General features: G+C 49.3%; 1 protein-coding gene and 1 long non-coding RNA gene across 3 annotated transcripts in view; one reads left to right on the top strand and one right to left on the bottom strand.

The window, feature by feature from the left end:
- HNF4A (hepatocyte nuclear factor 4 alpha) overlaps window positions 1-15,300 on the top strand; it is a 56,208-nt gene that overhangs the window by 14,822 nt on the left and 26,086 nt on the right. Inside the window, exon 1 of one of the 2 annotated variants that reach the window (XM_058685710.1) lies at window positions 8,223-8,342. The exons of the other annotated variant lie outside the window; for it this stretch is intronic. Coding sequence (XP_058541693.1) covers window positions 8,303-8,342 — 40 coding nt within the window. The 5' untranslated portion in view covers window positions 8,223-8,302. Of the gene's footprint in view, window positions 1-8,222; window positions 8,343-15,300 lie in introns of those variants that run through there. 2 annotated transcript variants of the gene reach the window in all.
- Window positions 4,239-14,488, bottom strand: LOC131485803 (uncharacterized). The gene is made up of 2 exons (XR_009249023.1): window positions 13,597-14,488; window positions 4,239-4,641 (listed from the first exon to the last, which is right to left on the bottom strand). It is a non-coding gene; the product is annotated as an uncharacterized LOC131485803 (long non-coding RNA).

Here is a 15,300-nt window from a genome sequence, read left to right on the forward strand (position 1 = left end):
TTCTGGAGCTCAGGCAGTGGACATCTCCACTGTGATGAGACATTGGTAAGTCGCTCCATCTTGCCCCCCAACTGCCACGTCGGTCAGCAGTGTTTCAGGAGCACCCCGAAAGATGATGGATGTGAAATAAGAACTTGTATTTCCCCTACTACTAGAGGGAAAGGCTCTTTTGCCCTTTGGCTTTGAACTGTCAGGGTACTTGTTCACATCCTTTGCCCGTTTTTCGGTTACATTATTTACCTTTTCTTATCATTTGAAGGAACTATTTCTTCTATTTTTTTTTTAAGATTTTATTTTTAAGTAATCTATATGCCCAACGAGAGGGTCCACCTCACAACCCCGAGACTGACGTGCTTTACAGACTGAGCCAGCCAGGTGCCCCAGGAACTATTTCTTCCTGACCCAAATCCTTTTTCAGTTCTATTAGCCAAGAATATCTTTGATTAGACCCAGCTTGTCTTTTCACTTCCTTTAGAGCCTCTTTTGTTGTACAGAAGTTTACAGTTACACGGTAGTTACGTTCTGGTTAAATTATAAATCAGGTTGTTAAATTTACTAATCTTTTCCTTTATGGCTTGTGCTTATTGTATCTTGTCCATAAAATCCCGCAGTGCCCTGCGATTGTAAAGATATGATACGTACTGTTTTCTTCAAGTTTTAAAGTTTTGTTTTTCATATTTAGGTGTTTACTCATAGAAATTGATTTTTTGAAGTTTATTTATTTTTGAGAGAGAGAAAAAAAAAACGCACGTGCATGCACAAGCAAGGGAGGCACAGAGAGAGAGGGAGAGAGAGAGAATCCCAAGCAGGCTCTGCACTGTTCGTGCAGAGCCCCACAGGGGGCTTGAACTCATGAACCGTGAGATCGTGACCTGAGCTGAAATCAGGAGTCAGACACTTGACCGACTGAGCCACCCGGGGGCCCCCATAGGAACCGATTTTTATGTGCGGTACAAAATAGATGCCATTCTATTTTCCTTCATACGGAGAACCAATTGGCCCTGAACTATTTTTGACCAGGACATCCTTTCTCCATTGACATGCAATGCAATTTCCTTTTGTCTCTCATTTTCAAATATATGCAGACCTGTTCCTAGGCTCTGTATGTTGTTCCACTTTTCTACCTCTAGTAGCCACATTAAAAAATATATATATTTTTAAAACCCAGGTGAGTGAATCCACATTTATACCAAAATTAAAAGTTTAATTTTAAAAAAGTCCCCAGGGTGCCTGGGTGGCTCAGTCCTTAAGCATCTGACTTGGGCTCAGGTCACAATCTCACAGTTCATGAGTTTGTGTCTGACATTGGGCGAGCTCAAGCCCCACTTCAGGTGAGCCCCACTTCTCTCTTTCCCTCCCTCTCTCTCTCTCTCTGCCCCTCCCCTCTCAAAATAACTTTCTCAAGCCTTCTTGGGATTCTCTCTCTCTCTGCCCCTCCCTGCTTTCTCTCTCAAAATAAATACATAAACTTAAAAAAAAAAAAGCTAAATAATATTCCATTATATGTATATATCACATGTGATTTTTCCTGTTTTCCTGTTTATCTGTCGCTTGATGGTTGGGTTGCTTCTACCTTTTGGCTGTTGTGAATAACGCTGGCTATGAAATGAGTGTCAAACATCTCTTCCAGACCATGCTTTCCATGCCTTTGGGTATATACCCAGAAGTGAAATTGTTGAATCAAATGATAATTCTAGTTTCAATTTTTTCTAAGGAATTGCCAGACTGCCCTCCATAGTAGCTGCATTATTTTATATTCCCACTGGCAGTTTGAAAGGGTTCTGATTTCTCCATATACCCACCAACGCTTGTTATGATCTGTTTGTTGTTTTTTATCCTACCCATTCTAACAGGTATGAAGTGGTATCTCATTGTGGTTTTGCACTGATTAGCATTTCACTCATGATTAGTGATATGGAGCATCTTTTCATGTGCTTCTTGGTCATTCATATATTTTCTTTGAAGAAATGTCTATTCACATCCTTTGCCCATTTTAAAATCTGGTTTTGTTATTGTTGTTGAGTTGCAGGAATTTATATACTCTGGATATGAACCCCTTGCCGGCTATGTGATTTACAACAATCTTCTCCTGTTCCACAGATTACTCTCTCACTCCATTCATAGTGTTCTTTGGTGCACAAAAGCTTTTAATTGCAATGTAGTCCAGTCAATCGATTTTTTCTTGTTTCCTGTGCTTTTGGTGTCATATCCCAAGAAATCACTGCTAGATCCAGTGTTGTGAATATTTTCTCCTATGTTTTCTTCTAAGAGTTTTATAATTTTAGCTCTTATGTTGAGGTCTTAATCAATTCTGTGTTAATTTTTATATATGGTGTAAGCTAGGAGTCCAGTTTCATTCGTTGCATGGGGAGACCCAGTTTTTCCAACATGAGTTTGGTTTTGATCGAATTTTAGTTAAGACTTCTGCACCTGAGAGATGCTACTTTGATTCAACCTTTGACTGATTACTGGGATCCTTTCCAGGATAGGTAGTACTTCCCAATATCCAGGATAGATGCACTTCCTGACAGGTAGTCAATTAGCTTGGGCTTGATGCTTCCGATGACAAGACGCTCACTACTTAATAAAGCAGCTTTTCTCCTGCTAGAACTATTGTATCTGGTAGAAAAATCCTAATTCTGGACACAAACCTTTCTCCTTGTAGCATTCGTCTGTTGGTCCTGGTTTGTCTTCTGGGGCTATGAGAAGAGAGAAGCATCTTTTCCGACATAAAGTACTTTGACTTAAGTAACACAACTACATGATAGGCAACTATCTGCCAGGTTATAAGGTTTATCACATTTGCTCCACAAAGCAATTGATTAACAAGTCCTATTATTGATTCCTATTTTGCAGATGAAGCAAATAAGGCTTGAAGAGCTTATAATTTTCACAAGGTCTTTGTGATTGATAGTAGCATTGATATATGGAAGGCAGTGGCCTTGACCATTCTGCTACATTGCCCCTCTCCTCATCCCCAACAGCCAGCCCGGAACTCCTTTGGTTCTTTAGTCTTCAAAGGACATGGTTTTCGCATCCTGTCCCATCCTATGACACAGGAATTCTTTATATATTTTGGATATTAATTCCTTATCAGATATAGACTTTGCAAACATTTTCTCCTGTTCCAGGTGACTTCTCATGTTGTTGATGGTTTCCCTTTTTGTACAGAAGCTTTTTTGGTTTCATGTCGTCCCACCTGTTTATTTTTGATTTCTTTGCTTTTGGTGTCATATGCATGGTCCCTTAAGGGTAGAATGCAGAGGATGTCTTAGCGCCTTTGACCCGAGCACTACATCCTTCCTGATGTCACACAAAATCAGGTTAGAGGTGTGTGCAGCTGCTACCAAATAAAACCTCTAGAACTTAGTCACGTCACCTGCCACTAAGGCAGCTCTCTCCAGCACACTGTCCAGGTGGTTTATTTTTAACCAGTATGGGGATTTCTCATTCCTCTTCATCGAGTTCAAACATTTCTCCAGGGTCGCGTGGTGGCTCAGTCAGTTAAGTGTCTGACTCTTGATTTCGGCTCAGGTCATGATCTCACAGTTTGTGAGTTCAAGTGCCATGTCTGGCTCTGTACAGCACAGAGCCTGCTTCGGACTCTGTGTCTCCCTCTCTCTCTTCCCCTCCCCTGCTCATACAGGCTCTCTAAAAAAAAAAAAAAAAAAATTTCTCCAAATTCATGTGGATCTTGATCCTGCCATTATTTTATGACTCACACCTGTGCAGAACTCACTGCCTGCCAGAAACAGTTCTAAGTCCTGTCTGTAATTAGCATGATTAATCCCCACAGCCTCCTAATGAGTACATATCATTATCATCCCTATTTTGCCAATTAGAAAATAGTCACAGAGCAATTAAGTAACTCACCAAAGGTCACACAGCCAGTCCGTGGCAGAACCAGAACTCAAGCCCAGAAAGTCAGGCTCCAGAATTTGGGCTCTCAGCCTCTATACAGATGCTTCCAAACATCTGACGGGCTCAGCCAGTTTTTTTGGGCCGGAAAAGACTGACACGCACTTAGAGACCTCTTTTTTTTTTTTTTTTTTTAACATATAAAGAACAGACTAAGGGCTCAGAGGCTTTCACCCGCAACAGTATTATTTAATTCAGGATATGTTATAATAGTTTATATCATTCCATTTATTTTCCCATCGCTTTCTACTCAAGATACTGGTGTTTCACTTGGTAGTAATAACATTTCCTTCTAAAATAAATCTAAATAAAAATAAATGTGTTGATGTAAGAAAAATGTTTAGTATTAGTATGGGAGGTTTCCGAATACAACAAAAATCATAAGGGCCAGAGGAAAATCAGTGACCTTTGGAAAGATCCTGTGCAGTCAAGTTAGGTGAGGCTGAGCTATAATGACAAAAAGGCCCTAAGTCCCAGTGGCTTACACAGCTGAGCCGATGGCTCACTTACAGTACTTCTCCGTCAGGGGCTGGCGGGGTGCACTCCCCACCCTGATGACTCCATATCCGTACGTGCTTCTGAAACAGCCCCAGCGCGGACCCTTCAAGCTTCTGCCCGGGTGTGAAGCACCAGTTGTTTCTGCTCTCATTTCATTGGCCAGAACAAGTCACATGGTCACGTCTAACTTCAAAGGAAGCAAGAAAGCGTAATCCGGTCATGCGCCTGAAACAGGAGAGGAGGAACAGTTGAGAACAGCCGGCAGATAGTGAGTAAAGCAGTCTGAAAGGTGGGTCTAGGAAAGGAGACTGAGTCTGTCTCTGACCACTATGACCAGCCCCACCAAGGGGCCTTCAGCACCTGTTCTCAGAGAAGGGACTCTGGTCCGCCAAGGATAAGACCGTCTGACCGCACCATTCTGTTAAGCCAGTGCTGCTCCCCGGCAGCAACTCGGGATGCCTTTTGGTTGCAGGGTGTTGTTACTTCATAGAGTTGCGGCTGAACTCTGTGGTCAGGTTTGTTTGTTCCCTGAAGCTGGACGCAGCAGTTTGGGCTTCGGCTGAGATAGGATTTGTCACTGCTTTGAAAAGATACCCAGAGAAGGGTAATCGGAAAGGAGAGGAATTCAAAGATAGGGCCCAAGGAACCATTTTCCAGGCAAAGAAAAAAAGAATGTGCAAAGACGCTGAGCCAGACACAAAAGGCTGGTGTGGCTGTAGCCACGGGACTAGGGAGAATGGAATGAAATGGAGGCTGGGGATGCAGGGATAGACACACAAGGTCCACGGGAGTTTTGAATTTTATGAGTTTAATTATAAATGCGTAGGAAGCCATTAAAGTTTCAGTATGGGGGGGCCTGATGCAGTCTGTGTGTAAAGAATCATCCCACCCCCCACCCCACCCCCGCAAGAGTGGGTGGTAGGGAGAAAAGAAGTGAAGAGACTTTTGCAGACCTTCAGAGATGATACTGATGTGGACGAGGTTGACTGTGGTGCAGGTAGAAAGATGGTGAAAATCTGAGTTACTGTTAAAGGTGGCAAGCACTGGATTTTCTGATGATTTGGGAGAGAGGAACACAAAGATAGTGACTCCCAGGGTGTGGGGTGATGGACTATGACAATGCAGGTGTGATTACTATTGTTCTCTTTCAAAGCATGAGGAAGGGGAGTGAATTGTCCTTCACTAACCTAGTAACTGAACTCCAGTTCTGGTGTGTCTACTCCCAAGGTCCTACGTTCTCCACTCTCCCAGACCCATACATTAATTTCTATAATGGGGGGGGGGGGATGATATTTAATGCTATTACTATCTTTAAATGTGAAAATACATAAATGCCCCTGAATGCAAATGCACACTATCAGTGGAGCCAGCACGAGGTCTGGGACCCTACTCAACGGCGCGGGCACGTGGGACCAAGTGTCAGGAATATAAATTTCATAGATGATGTAAGGGGAGCGCCATACCAGCCTTGGGGAGCAAGTTTTAAAATCTTGCTTTCTGATTGGTGCAGTGGCCAAGGGCTGGTGTGTCAATGCGGGGATGTTAGCTTGCTCGGTGACTAAACCCAGAGAGCGGTGACTGGTGAACCGGTCGAGCTGCCTTCCCTCTGGTTTTGGAGAGATTAGTCCGTCTTGGCCTGTGATTGGTGGGATTGTAACGCTACTTCCGCTGTGATTGGTTAAACCTGTGCGGTTATTTGAAAGTTTCTCAGCGCCAATCCAGCATTGGCCACTAGGGGGAGCCCGGGATGCGCAAAGCGAGGCTCTTCGGAGTGTCTGAGCCGCTTCCTCCCCGAAGCCCTCCGGTTCTGCAGCGACAGCTGGTTCTGCCCTGTGCCCTCAGGCAACCGCGGGACTGGGGTGGGGGTGTGGGGAACGGAGTTAGAACTCCCAGTTCTGGCCCGGGTGGCCACGCTTCTCTGCACAGCCCCTTTGGCCCCTTCCTCTGGCTCCCAGCCCCGCAGAGGACATTGGCTGACCCGAGGGGTGGGGCAGAGAGTTGGTGAAGGTTTGTGAAGGCCCGGATCCAAAATGCAAAATTGTGGAGTCTGTCAAAGGAGACAGGGCAGCACCCCTCCCTCCAAGGCGCCCTCTGCCCGCCTCGGAGTCCTTCTCTCAAGTTGAATAGCCTCCACCAAGCCCTTTAAAATCCTTAAAGGACTTAAAATCCTTAAAGGACTTTACGAAAGGAGCATCTTTTTGGGATTTAGAACTGTGCCACGCAGGTCAGGGCCACTAGGGAGATCACCCTCTCCAAAGACACCCCCTGTCATCCCCAGGCGCTAGCACAACCTGCAGTTTCGTCTTGCCGTTGCACTTCGTCAGTATTTGAAATTCTCTTTCAATTTTTTTTTAAATTTTTTGAGAGAATGCACATGCGAGTGGGGGAGGAGCGGAGAGGCTGGGGGGTGGGTACAGACTTTCAGATGTGGGCTCTGCGCTGAGCCAAAGTTGGAAGCTAAACCAACTGAACCACCTAAACGCCCCTGACATTCTCTTTGGAAACATTTATTTGCTTGCTTACTGTCTCTGCATCACACCTCCCCGTCAAAATGTAAGCTCTGTGAGAGAGGGAATAGGGAGGGCCAGACATGCCAAAGAATGCCCAGTTGCATTGGAATTTGAGATAAACAACACCTTACTTTTTAAGTGTAAGTATGCTTCCTGCGTTATTTGGTACATATTTATATTAAAACATTATTCGATGTTTATCTTAAATGTACCTGGGCACCCTGCAAGTCTGTGGGGGAGGAATCTTGCCTCTTGCCTTCACAGCTGTATCCCACACCTGCAGTGGTACACGTGGAAAATGCTGAATAAAGGTTAAATGATTGGATGGATAGAGTCCTTCATTCATTCACTCATTTGTCCATCCACCCCATTATATTAAGCTCCAGCTGGGTCCTGGGAATTTAACAGTAAATGGGACACAGTCCAATAGAGGAGGCAGAGACGCAAGCAGCAACCACCATTTGACTACACTGTGATGGTGTAAAGTGTTGGGGGCCGGGTGAGCACAAAGGAGGAACCAGGAGGGCTGCCCAGAGGAGGAGTCCACGATGGAGCTTGGAGGGGGAAGGGGAGAATAAAAAGGTGTGACAGCAGCTTTGGGCAGAAGGCCTGGCATGTGCAAAGGCCAGAGCCAAGGCGGAGGCTGTGGGATTTAAAAGAGGCGAGTGGCTAGGGGTGGGGGACCGATGTGCAGTATGGGTGGGGCAATCAGAGAGAGCAGAGGAGGAGACTCGTCCACTGAGTATCCGTACCCAGCAGTCAGCTACAACAGTGATGCTAGGTTGGTATCGCTGTGCCCATTGTATTGATGAGCAAAGTGAGAGAAATGAAATGCTTGGCCTGCCAAATGAGTGGCAAAAGCTGAGCTTCAGACTCATGTCTGACAGACTCTGAAGCCTGCACTGTTCTCAAAAAGCCCCTGGGTTAGGGATTGGAACCCCAATTGGAGGATGAAGAAACTGAGGCTCAGAAAGGTAACAGGGCTGTCCCTGTGAATGTGGCTCCGTCCAGTTTCACAGGAGAACACTGAGGCAGTACAAGGGGTGCAGTTTGTCTCCAACCGTCTGAGAAACCACGGGAGGGCGGAGGCAGGACCCAGGAGTCCAGGATGCTGTACTTCCTGTTCCTGTTTGGGTTGGGTCTCCAGGACCCCCTTGCTGAGCCCTGTGGCTAATTCCTTGCATGGGTCCTGGGCGGGTCCACGGTTTCTATGGAGACCACCTCCTACCATCCCTGAAATCTCATTGTGACCAGTATTAAGAGATTAGCGCTGCCCCGCAGCCCTCACAGGGTCTTGGGTGCCAGGGTGGCAGCAGGGGCTCCCCCAGGATGAAGAGGTTGCTCACTGTGCGGGATCCCATAACACCAGGAGGAGGATGTCAGACTGGGGCCAGGGCTTCCCCCAGCACCTCCCAGGTATGGTCCGGACTCCACATCTACCTGGAGAGGAGGACGGGGTGGCGGAAGAGAGATACATGACTCAGGGGAGAAGTCCAGATTTTGGAGCAGTGCAGAGGCCTTGGACCCCTGGCCCCCAACCCAGGAAGGCCCAGGGTCTTTGATAGGCGGATGCCATTCTGATCAAGGCAGATCCAGATTCCCTCAACAAGGTGAGGGGAGCGTTACAGAGTCTTTTAGCTAAAGACCAGCTACCTAATCTCCTTCATTTTGCAGTTTGGGGAATTGAGGCACAGAGAAGGAGCCGGTGGGTCGCCTGAGCAGAAGGCAGTGATTAAGATGACATTGTCCCCTCTGCCTTGAAGTCCAAATGCTCCTTCCTGACCTCCACAAAGGGGGCTCCCTAGTCTTCTTCCCCCCGGGCTGTCCCATTGGCCATGCTCCCCTTCCCTCCCTCCCTCTCCTCCTCCTGACCCTTCCTGTCTCCTGGAGGCTGGCAGAGACTTCCGGGTAGGCTCCACTCCACCGGAGGACATGGCCGCCAGGCCCTAACTGTCCCATCCAGGGGACATCCCCTGGCTGAGTCACCATCTGGATGACTGTGGACATTTTTTGTTCCCCGCTTCAGCCTCTATGTGTCTTCAGGGTCCAGACGCCGTGGGGGCCCTACCAGCCCATCCCCACCCCACCTCCTGCCAGGCCAGCACCAGAGAGATTTAGGTCAGTCTCCAAAGCTCATAGGGCCAGGTTTTCTGGAAGGCCACACTGGGGCCTGGGGCAAACACGGCTCTGGAACCAGGTAGAGACAGCTCAAAACACTATTGACCCAGCAAGGTGAGCCTCACTTTCCTCCCCTGTGAGGCAGGGGCAATAATGCTTCCTTCCTCCAAGCCTTGCTCTCAGCGGCTGCAGCTGTGCCATTAAATCACCAACTTGAAGTACAGAGCAGTGGAGGGACAGGGTGATAACACCCGATCTGGTAAGCGTGGAGCAAACCAGGAAGAGGCGTAAAGAAGTGAGAGGAGTGGTTGCCTGTGGTGAGGACAAGGGGTGGACTGGTGGGCAGTGGGGAGAAGGGGACGAAGACTTCTCAAAGTTTTTTTATTGTTCTCATTTAAAAATTTTTTAATGTTAATTTTTGAGAGAGAGACAGAGCATGAGCAGAGGAGGGGCAGAGAGAGAGGGAGACACAGAATCTGAAGCAGGCTCTAGGCTCCGAGCTGTCAGCGCAGAGCCCGACGCGGGGCTCGAACTCATGAACCGTGAGATCATGACCTCAACCAAAGTCAGATGCTTAACTGACTGAGCCACCCAGGCGCCCCTTGATTTTTGAACCATGTGAATGAAGTACTGATTCAAAAATTAATTACAAAATTTTAACATGGGGCGCCTGGGTGGCTTAGTTGGTTAAGCGTCCAACTCTTGATCTGGGCTCAGGTCATGATCTCACGGTTTGTGAGTTCGGGCCTCTCCGCTGACAGTGCAGAGTCGGCTTGGAATTCTCTCTCTCTGTCTCTGCCTCTCCCCACTTGCTCTTCTTTCTTTGTCTCTCAAAATAAAGAAATGTTAAGAAAAAAATTTTAAATAAAAATTTTAAGAAATTGGTAAAATATCACATAGCAATGACAATCACACATACCTCAACAATATAACAGGAGTATAGCCAAGACTGAGACCAAAATGCTAGGACTTGACACAAGTCATAGAGAAAGCCTGCCTTTGAGTCTCTGACTTTGACCTGGAAAGGCCTTTTATTTCAAGCCAATCTCGTTTGCCAACTGCAAAATAATGGTCACTGGTACCAAGAATCAGGAGGTCTCTACATGCTAGCCATAGTGCCAGGTGCTATCTGAATATCTTCTCACTGAGTAGGCATTCTGACTACCAGGAAGCTGTCATCATTCCCATTTTACAGATGAGGAAGCTGAGCCTCACTCAAGTTGCAACTAGTGAGTTGCAGACCATGGATGCACCACTAGGCCTCTCCCTCTTTTTTTTTTTTTAATTTTTTTTTTTAATGTGTATTTATTTTTGAGATAGAGACAGAAAGAGACAGAGAGAGAGACAGAGACAGAGAACAAGTGAGGCGGGGCTGGGGTGGGGGGGAGGTGTGCAGAGAGAGAGGGAGACACAGAATCCGAAGCAGGCTCCAGCCTCCAAGCTGTCAACACAGAGCCCAATACAGGGCTCGAACTCATGAACTGCGAGATCATGACCTGAGCCGAAGTTGGACGCTTAACTGACTGAGCCACCCAGGTGCCCCTAGAATTACTTAGGAACTTTAAAAAATACTGATGCCTAGCACCTACTCACCCCAATCCCAAGATTTGATCATTGGTCTGTGATGGGTCCTGGGCATCAATATTCTCTTAAAGGTCCCAAGTGATTCTAATTCACTGTCAGGGCTGAATCACTGCTTTATGCTAGACAACTTTTCAAATAGGAAACCGAGGCCAGGGAGGAAAATGACCTTGCCCAAGGTCAGTGGCTGGAAGCTGAGCTGAGGCAGGGCTCTCATGGAACCTTTTTGAAAATAAATAAGAGGTGCTCTCCTCTGGGCAGACAAATTTCCATAGGCACTTGGTTTGGTAAGTGGAACAAGGACTAGATTTCTACACTGACTCACTTCCTTGCACAGAGAAGCTTCGTGCAGTGAGCAACCTGCACAACTGTATGCAGTTGTACAACCTGTACAACTTTGTGCAGTGAGCAACCTGTACAACTGATTCCTCACCTGCATCTCAGGACTCCCAAAAGGTACATCTCAGTGACTTTCAGGCAAATATCTGGGGCCCTTCGGTACAAGGGTGCAGGGAGACCCAGGGTGGTTCCTGGGATATGGGTTCACCCCTTACACCATGACCAGGGCCTGGGCCAGGCAGGGGCTTGCTATCATCCTTCAGGCCCCACAGGGGCTGGGCAGGCCCCATCTAACTCCGAAGGTCACTTCTGCAGATAAAGTCAGGAACATAATCGGGGGGGGGGGGGGGGAGGGAAGGACATAAACAGAACAACAACAGCCTCAGCCCAGAAGTCACAAGCCACCTGGCAGGAGGCAGCCCTCAGAGAGGCCCCGCCTACACAGACCCAAGTCCTCCTGGCTTGCTTCCTGATCATTCTCCAGACCACAGGCTCAACCCTACCTCCTGAGCCTTGTAGTCGGCATCTCCCACAATGCCCTGCTCTCTGGCCAGAGAGGCTTCCATGTCCTTCCGTCATCACTCGCCATGTTCTCCACTTCTGGGTGTCCCTTCTGCCCAGGACGCCACCTCCTCCAGGAATCCATCCCTGACCACTCCAGCCCAGAGACCGGCCTTCCATCTCAGGCCTTCTCCAGCCTGCACAGTCCATGCACAGAGCCCGCACGCGCCTCAGGAGGGAGCTTATTTTAACGTCATACTCGCCAACTTGCATTGGGCGCCTGGACGGGTGGTGTGGCCCCGGGGTTAAGAGCACAGACTCTGGAGAGCCAGACCGCTCAGGCTGGAATCCCAGCTCTTGCTTCTCACACACTGTGTGAGCTTGGGCATATGACTCAAACCTCTGTGCCTCAGGTCTGTGAGATGGTGATAAAAATAGTGCCTACCTCACAGATTGGTTGTGAGGGTTAACGTGGTAACACGTGTAAAGCCTGCAAAACAGCTTCCTCAGCATCAGCCATGGTCATCCTTGCTCCGTTTCGTCCTCATAGCGAGCCTCTGAGTTAGGTATTGTTATTCCCAATCGCGGGCAAGGAACCAGATTCAAGAGAGGAGCAGAGTCAGGGAAGGGCCCTGCGTCTTGCTCTGTGGTCTGACACTGAGGACGCGGCCGAGGCGGGCCATAACTTGGAGGCCTTGTTTGCTGCTCATGGCTGCTCCTCAGACGGCCCACAGGACTCGGGGCCAGGTGAATTCTCCAGAAGTGGCTCTAGGCACCTCTCTGCTCGAGCCAGCCGTGGGCTGGGGGGTGATGGGCAAAGCAGGGCATTTTCAGTGCATCTTGTTCCCTAATGTCTAGAACACATCACCGAGTCCAGAGAGAGCCCCTGTCTTCCTCAGGCTAGCTGGAGACCTAGGACACGGGGGGCGACCTCCTGTCCCTGGATGAGCCCCCGTCCCTCCACCATCTGCACACGGAGGGAAGGGATATCCTGAGGTTGGCCCAGCATCTTTCAGGTTCCCGTCACCGGCTCTGCCTCTACCTTTCAAAGGAAGTATTAAGGGGAGAGCATCTAAGAGGCAGGCCCTGGGTGAAGCGGGCCTGTGCGTACCCTCCCTTGGCTCCTAGGAACCTCAGATCCCATTTGAAAGGCTCTGGCCTGCACTCTCCAGCCTCTGACACTGCAGGATTCTAGGATCCCATGCTCAAAGCTGCCGCCCTGCATCCCTGTTTGTAAAGCCCCCCCTGCCCCCCCAGCTGCCTTTATCTCTCTTTGGTAAAAGAGCAAATTTGCTCAGGACCCAGAGCAGAGGGAACAAGCAGACTGTTGACTCTTGAGCAAAACCTACTCTTTGGAGAGCAGGAGAGGAGGTGCTGGATGTGCGTGGGGAGGCCAGCAGCCTCTTGCATAACCCGGGTGGCCTCCTGCCCACCCAGGCCTTTTCAGGGTTAGGGGTGAGGCAAACCACAAACTCATGCCCAGTTAATTTTTTAAGGCAAAATCAACAGGCTCAGCAATGATTAGCAGGCAGGTAATTTCGTCTTAATCGTGCTGAGAAGAGGGAGGAAGGAGGCTTCTGGGGGCCCAAGGATGGGGCTCAGTTATCAGTTAACCACACGAAGGTTGTTTCCTTCCAAATCCGCTGGCCTTCAGCCCTGAGTTCCCTCATCTTCCTCTCGGAAGTACTCCCGTGGCAACCCAGTGGCCATCAGTGATTGAGGGAACGAACGCTCCACCATCCAGGGTCCCCAGGAGGTGTTTCCAGGGCCCTTGAGGGCTGTGATGAAGCACCAGTGTCCTCACAGAGCTTGCGGTCTTCTTGTTAAGGCAAAGTTCCCCCTCCCCACCACTGTGTGGCTTTGAGCATGTTCCTTCCACCCTCTGGGGCTCAGTGAGGGCCCTAAGGTCTGTGGTGAAGCCTACAGCCAGCTGCCACTACCCTGGGGACTTCAGTGTCTCCATCCACCAAATGGGTGGGTTGGCTGAGACACCCTTTTCAGTCTTGAAGTTTTGCGAGGTCATGATTGGATTAGGCCAATGTGGCCTTATCCAGGGTGAGGAGGGTTGTATGGGCCGTGCTTTAGGAATTCAGGGGGGAGAGAAGGTGCCCAGAACAGGGAGGGGGCCTACCTGGTATCTGCTGTTGGCACCAGCAAGCGTCAGATCCCAGCTCCGGGAAGAGAGCTGTCCTCTCAGATGGGAGGCAGGGGTCCCTGTGGGGTGGGGTGGAGTAGGGCTGCGGGGATGGCCTGGCAGGCCCCAGTTGGCCCAGGACCCCTCCCCCCGGACTTGAGAACTGCCAGGGGAAAGACAGCAAGGCCGGACCAGCCCCGGGCCTGCTGGCTGCCTGGACTGGAGTTTGGTCAGTGGTTGGGGACCTATATTGTGAGAAAGTTAGGACTTTGTCCACAAACTGGAATTTGAAATTTCAAAGGGGCGAAACTGGAGGGCCCTACCCCAGAGTGGAGATGGCTCTTGGCTTCTTTCCCCCACGACTTTTGTTCTTTGTCTTGATAAGTCCCAGTTCCCCGGGTGGTGGGGCGGGGCGAGGAGAGACAGGAGATAGTAGGGTAGTTAGTACCCAGGGGGAGCTAAGATGCCAGGTGGCCTGGGGTGGCCAGCGTCTGGACGATGCCTCTGGATTTGCACGTGCCTAGGGACAGGCTCCTTGGCTCCTCAGACCCCTGAGCTCCTGGCAGGAACATGACAGTCGCAGGCTCCAGGGCTCCAGAATTCTGTCGTCCTTTCTGGGACTCCCGGAAGGAGGCAGAGGTATGGGGTGAAGCCCTTAAACTCTGCAGTCAGATTTGGGCTCAAATGACAGCCCCTCCTTTGTGGCCTTAGGCAAGTCACTTCCCGTCTCTGAGCCTTAGTTTTGTCATCTGTAAAGCAGAACAGATAAACTGAGGGGAGCAGAAGATTCTTAGCCCCGGGCCTAGCACAGAATCTCTCCAGAAACGTTAGCCATTATAGTTTAAAAGAAAAATGTGTCCAGAGTGGCAGCTCTTAACCACAGTCCACACCAGAGGCTTGAGTGCCCTGCCCACAGCTGGGTGTGAGGCAACCCCTCCCCTACCCCAGCTGCCCCAAAGGAGCCCCTCTTCCCTTCTAGAGCTCTCCTTCCCTCCTAGAGGCCTCTGTTTCACTATCTGCCACATGAAGGAGCTGGCTCTCTTGGTGAGCTCTGAGGGCCTCTGTTATCTGCTGGGAGCCACCTCATGTGGAGTGGGGTCAGACAGCCCAAGGGGCAGGACAGAGGGAAAGAATGGCTGCTGAGTTGAAGGCACCGAGGCCGGCCTTTGTATCCCTGGGAGCTCTCCCGAGCAGGGTTCTGATTGCGACCGATTGTGTGGCTAGGGTGTCAAGGAGTCAATCGCCAGTGACGATAATTGCCTCTGTTATGCCAGATGCCTACACGTGGCGTAGCCTACAGCGTCCCTGCGAAGAAGGCATCAACCCATTTATCTGAGGCCAAAACTAAGGCCGGGTGGGGTAGGACCTGATGTCATAGTTTGGGAAGTTGGCAGTGCCCGGATTTTGACCTAGCTCTGTCTGATTCTAAGGCCTGTGGCTTATTTTATCTTTTTATTTGATCTTCACAACAAACTACACAGTAGGCCCATTTTACAGAAGGAGAAACTGAGGCTCCAAAATAATAACTCGTTTGAGATCACAGAGCCAGTTGATCTCACAGGTGGAATGTTGTTTATATGGGGGACATGTATCTAGAAGCCATTGCTTGGGGTTGGCTAAGAGCAAAAGGAACCATGTACGTAATAGATTGGAAAAGCTCGTGTGTGAGTAGTTAGAGTTCAAGAGTGGGACATGGGCAGG

This window comes from Neofelis nebulosa, chromosome 9 (genome assembly GCF_028018385.1).
Source record: "Neofelis nebulosa isolate mNeoNeb1 chromosome 9, mNeoNeb1.pri, whole genome shotgun sequence".
Taxonomy (NCBI): domain Eukaryota; kingdom Metazoa; phylum Chordata; class Mammalia; order Carnivora; family Felidae; genus Neofelis; species Neofelis nebulosa.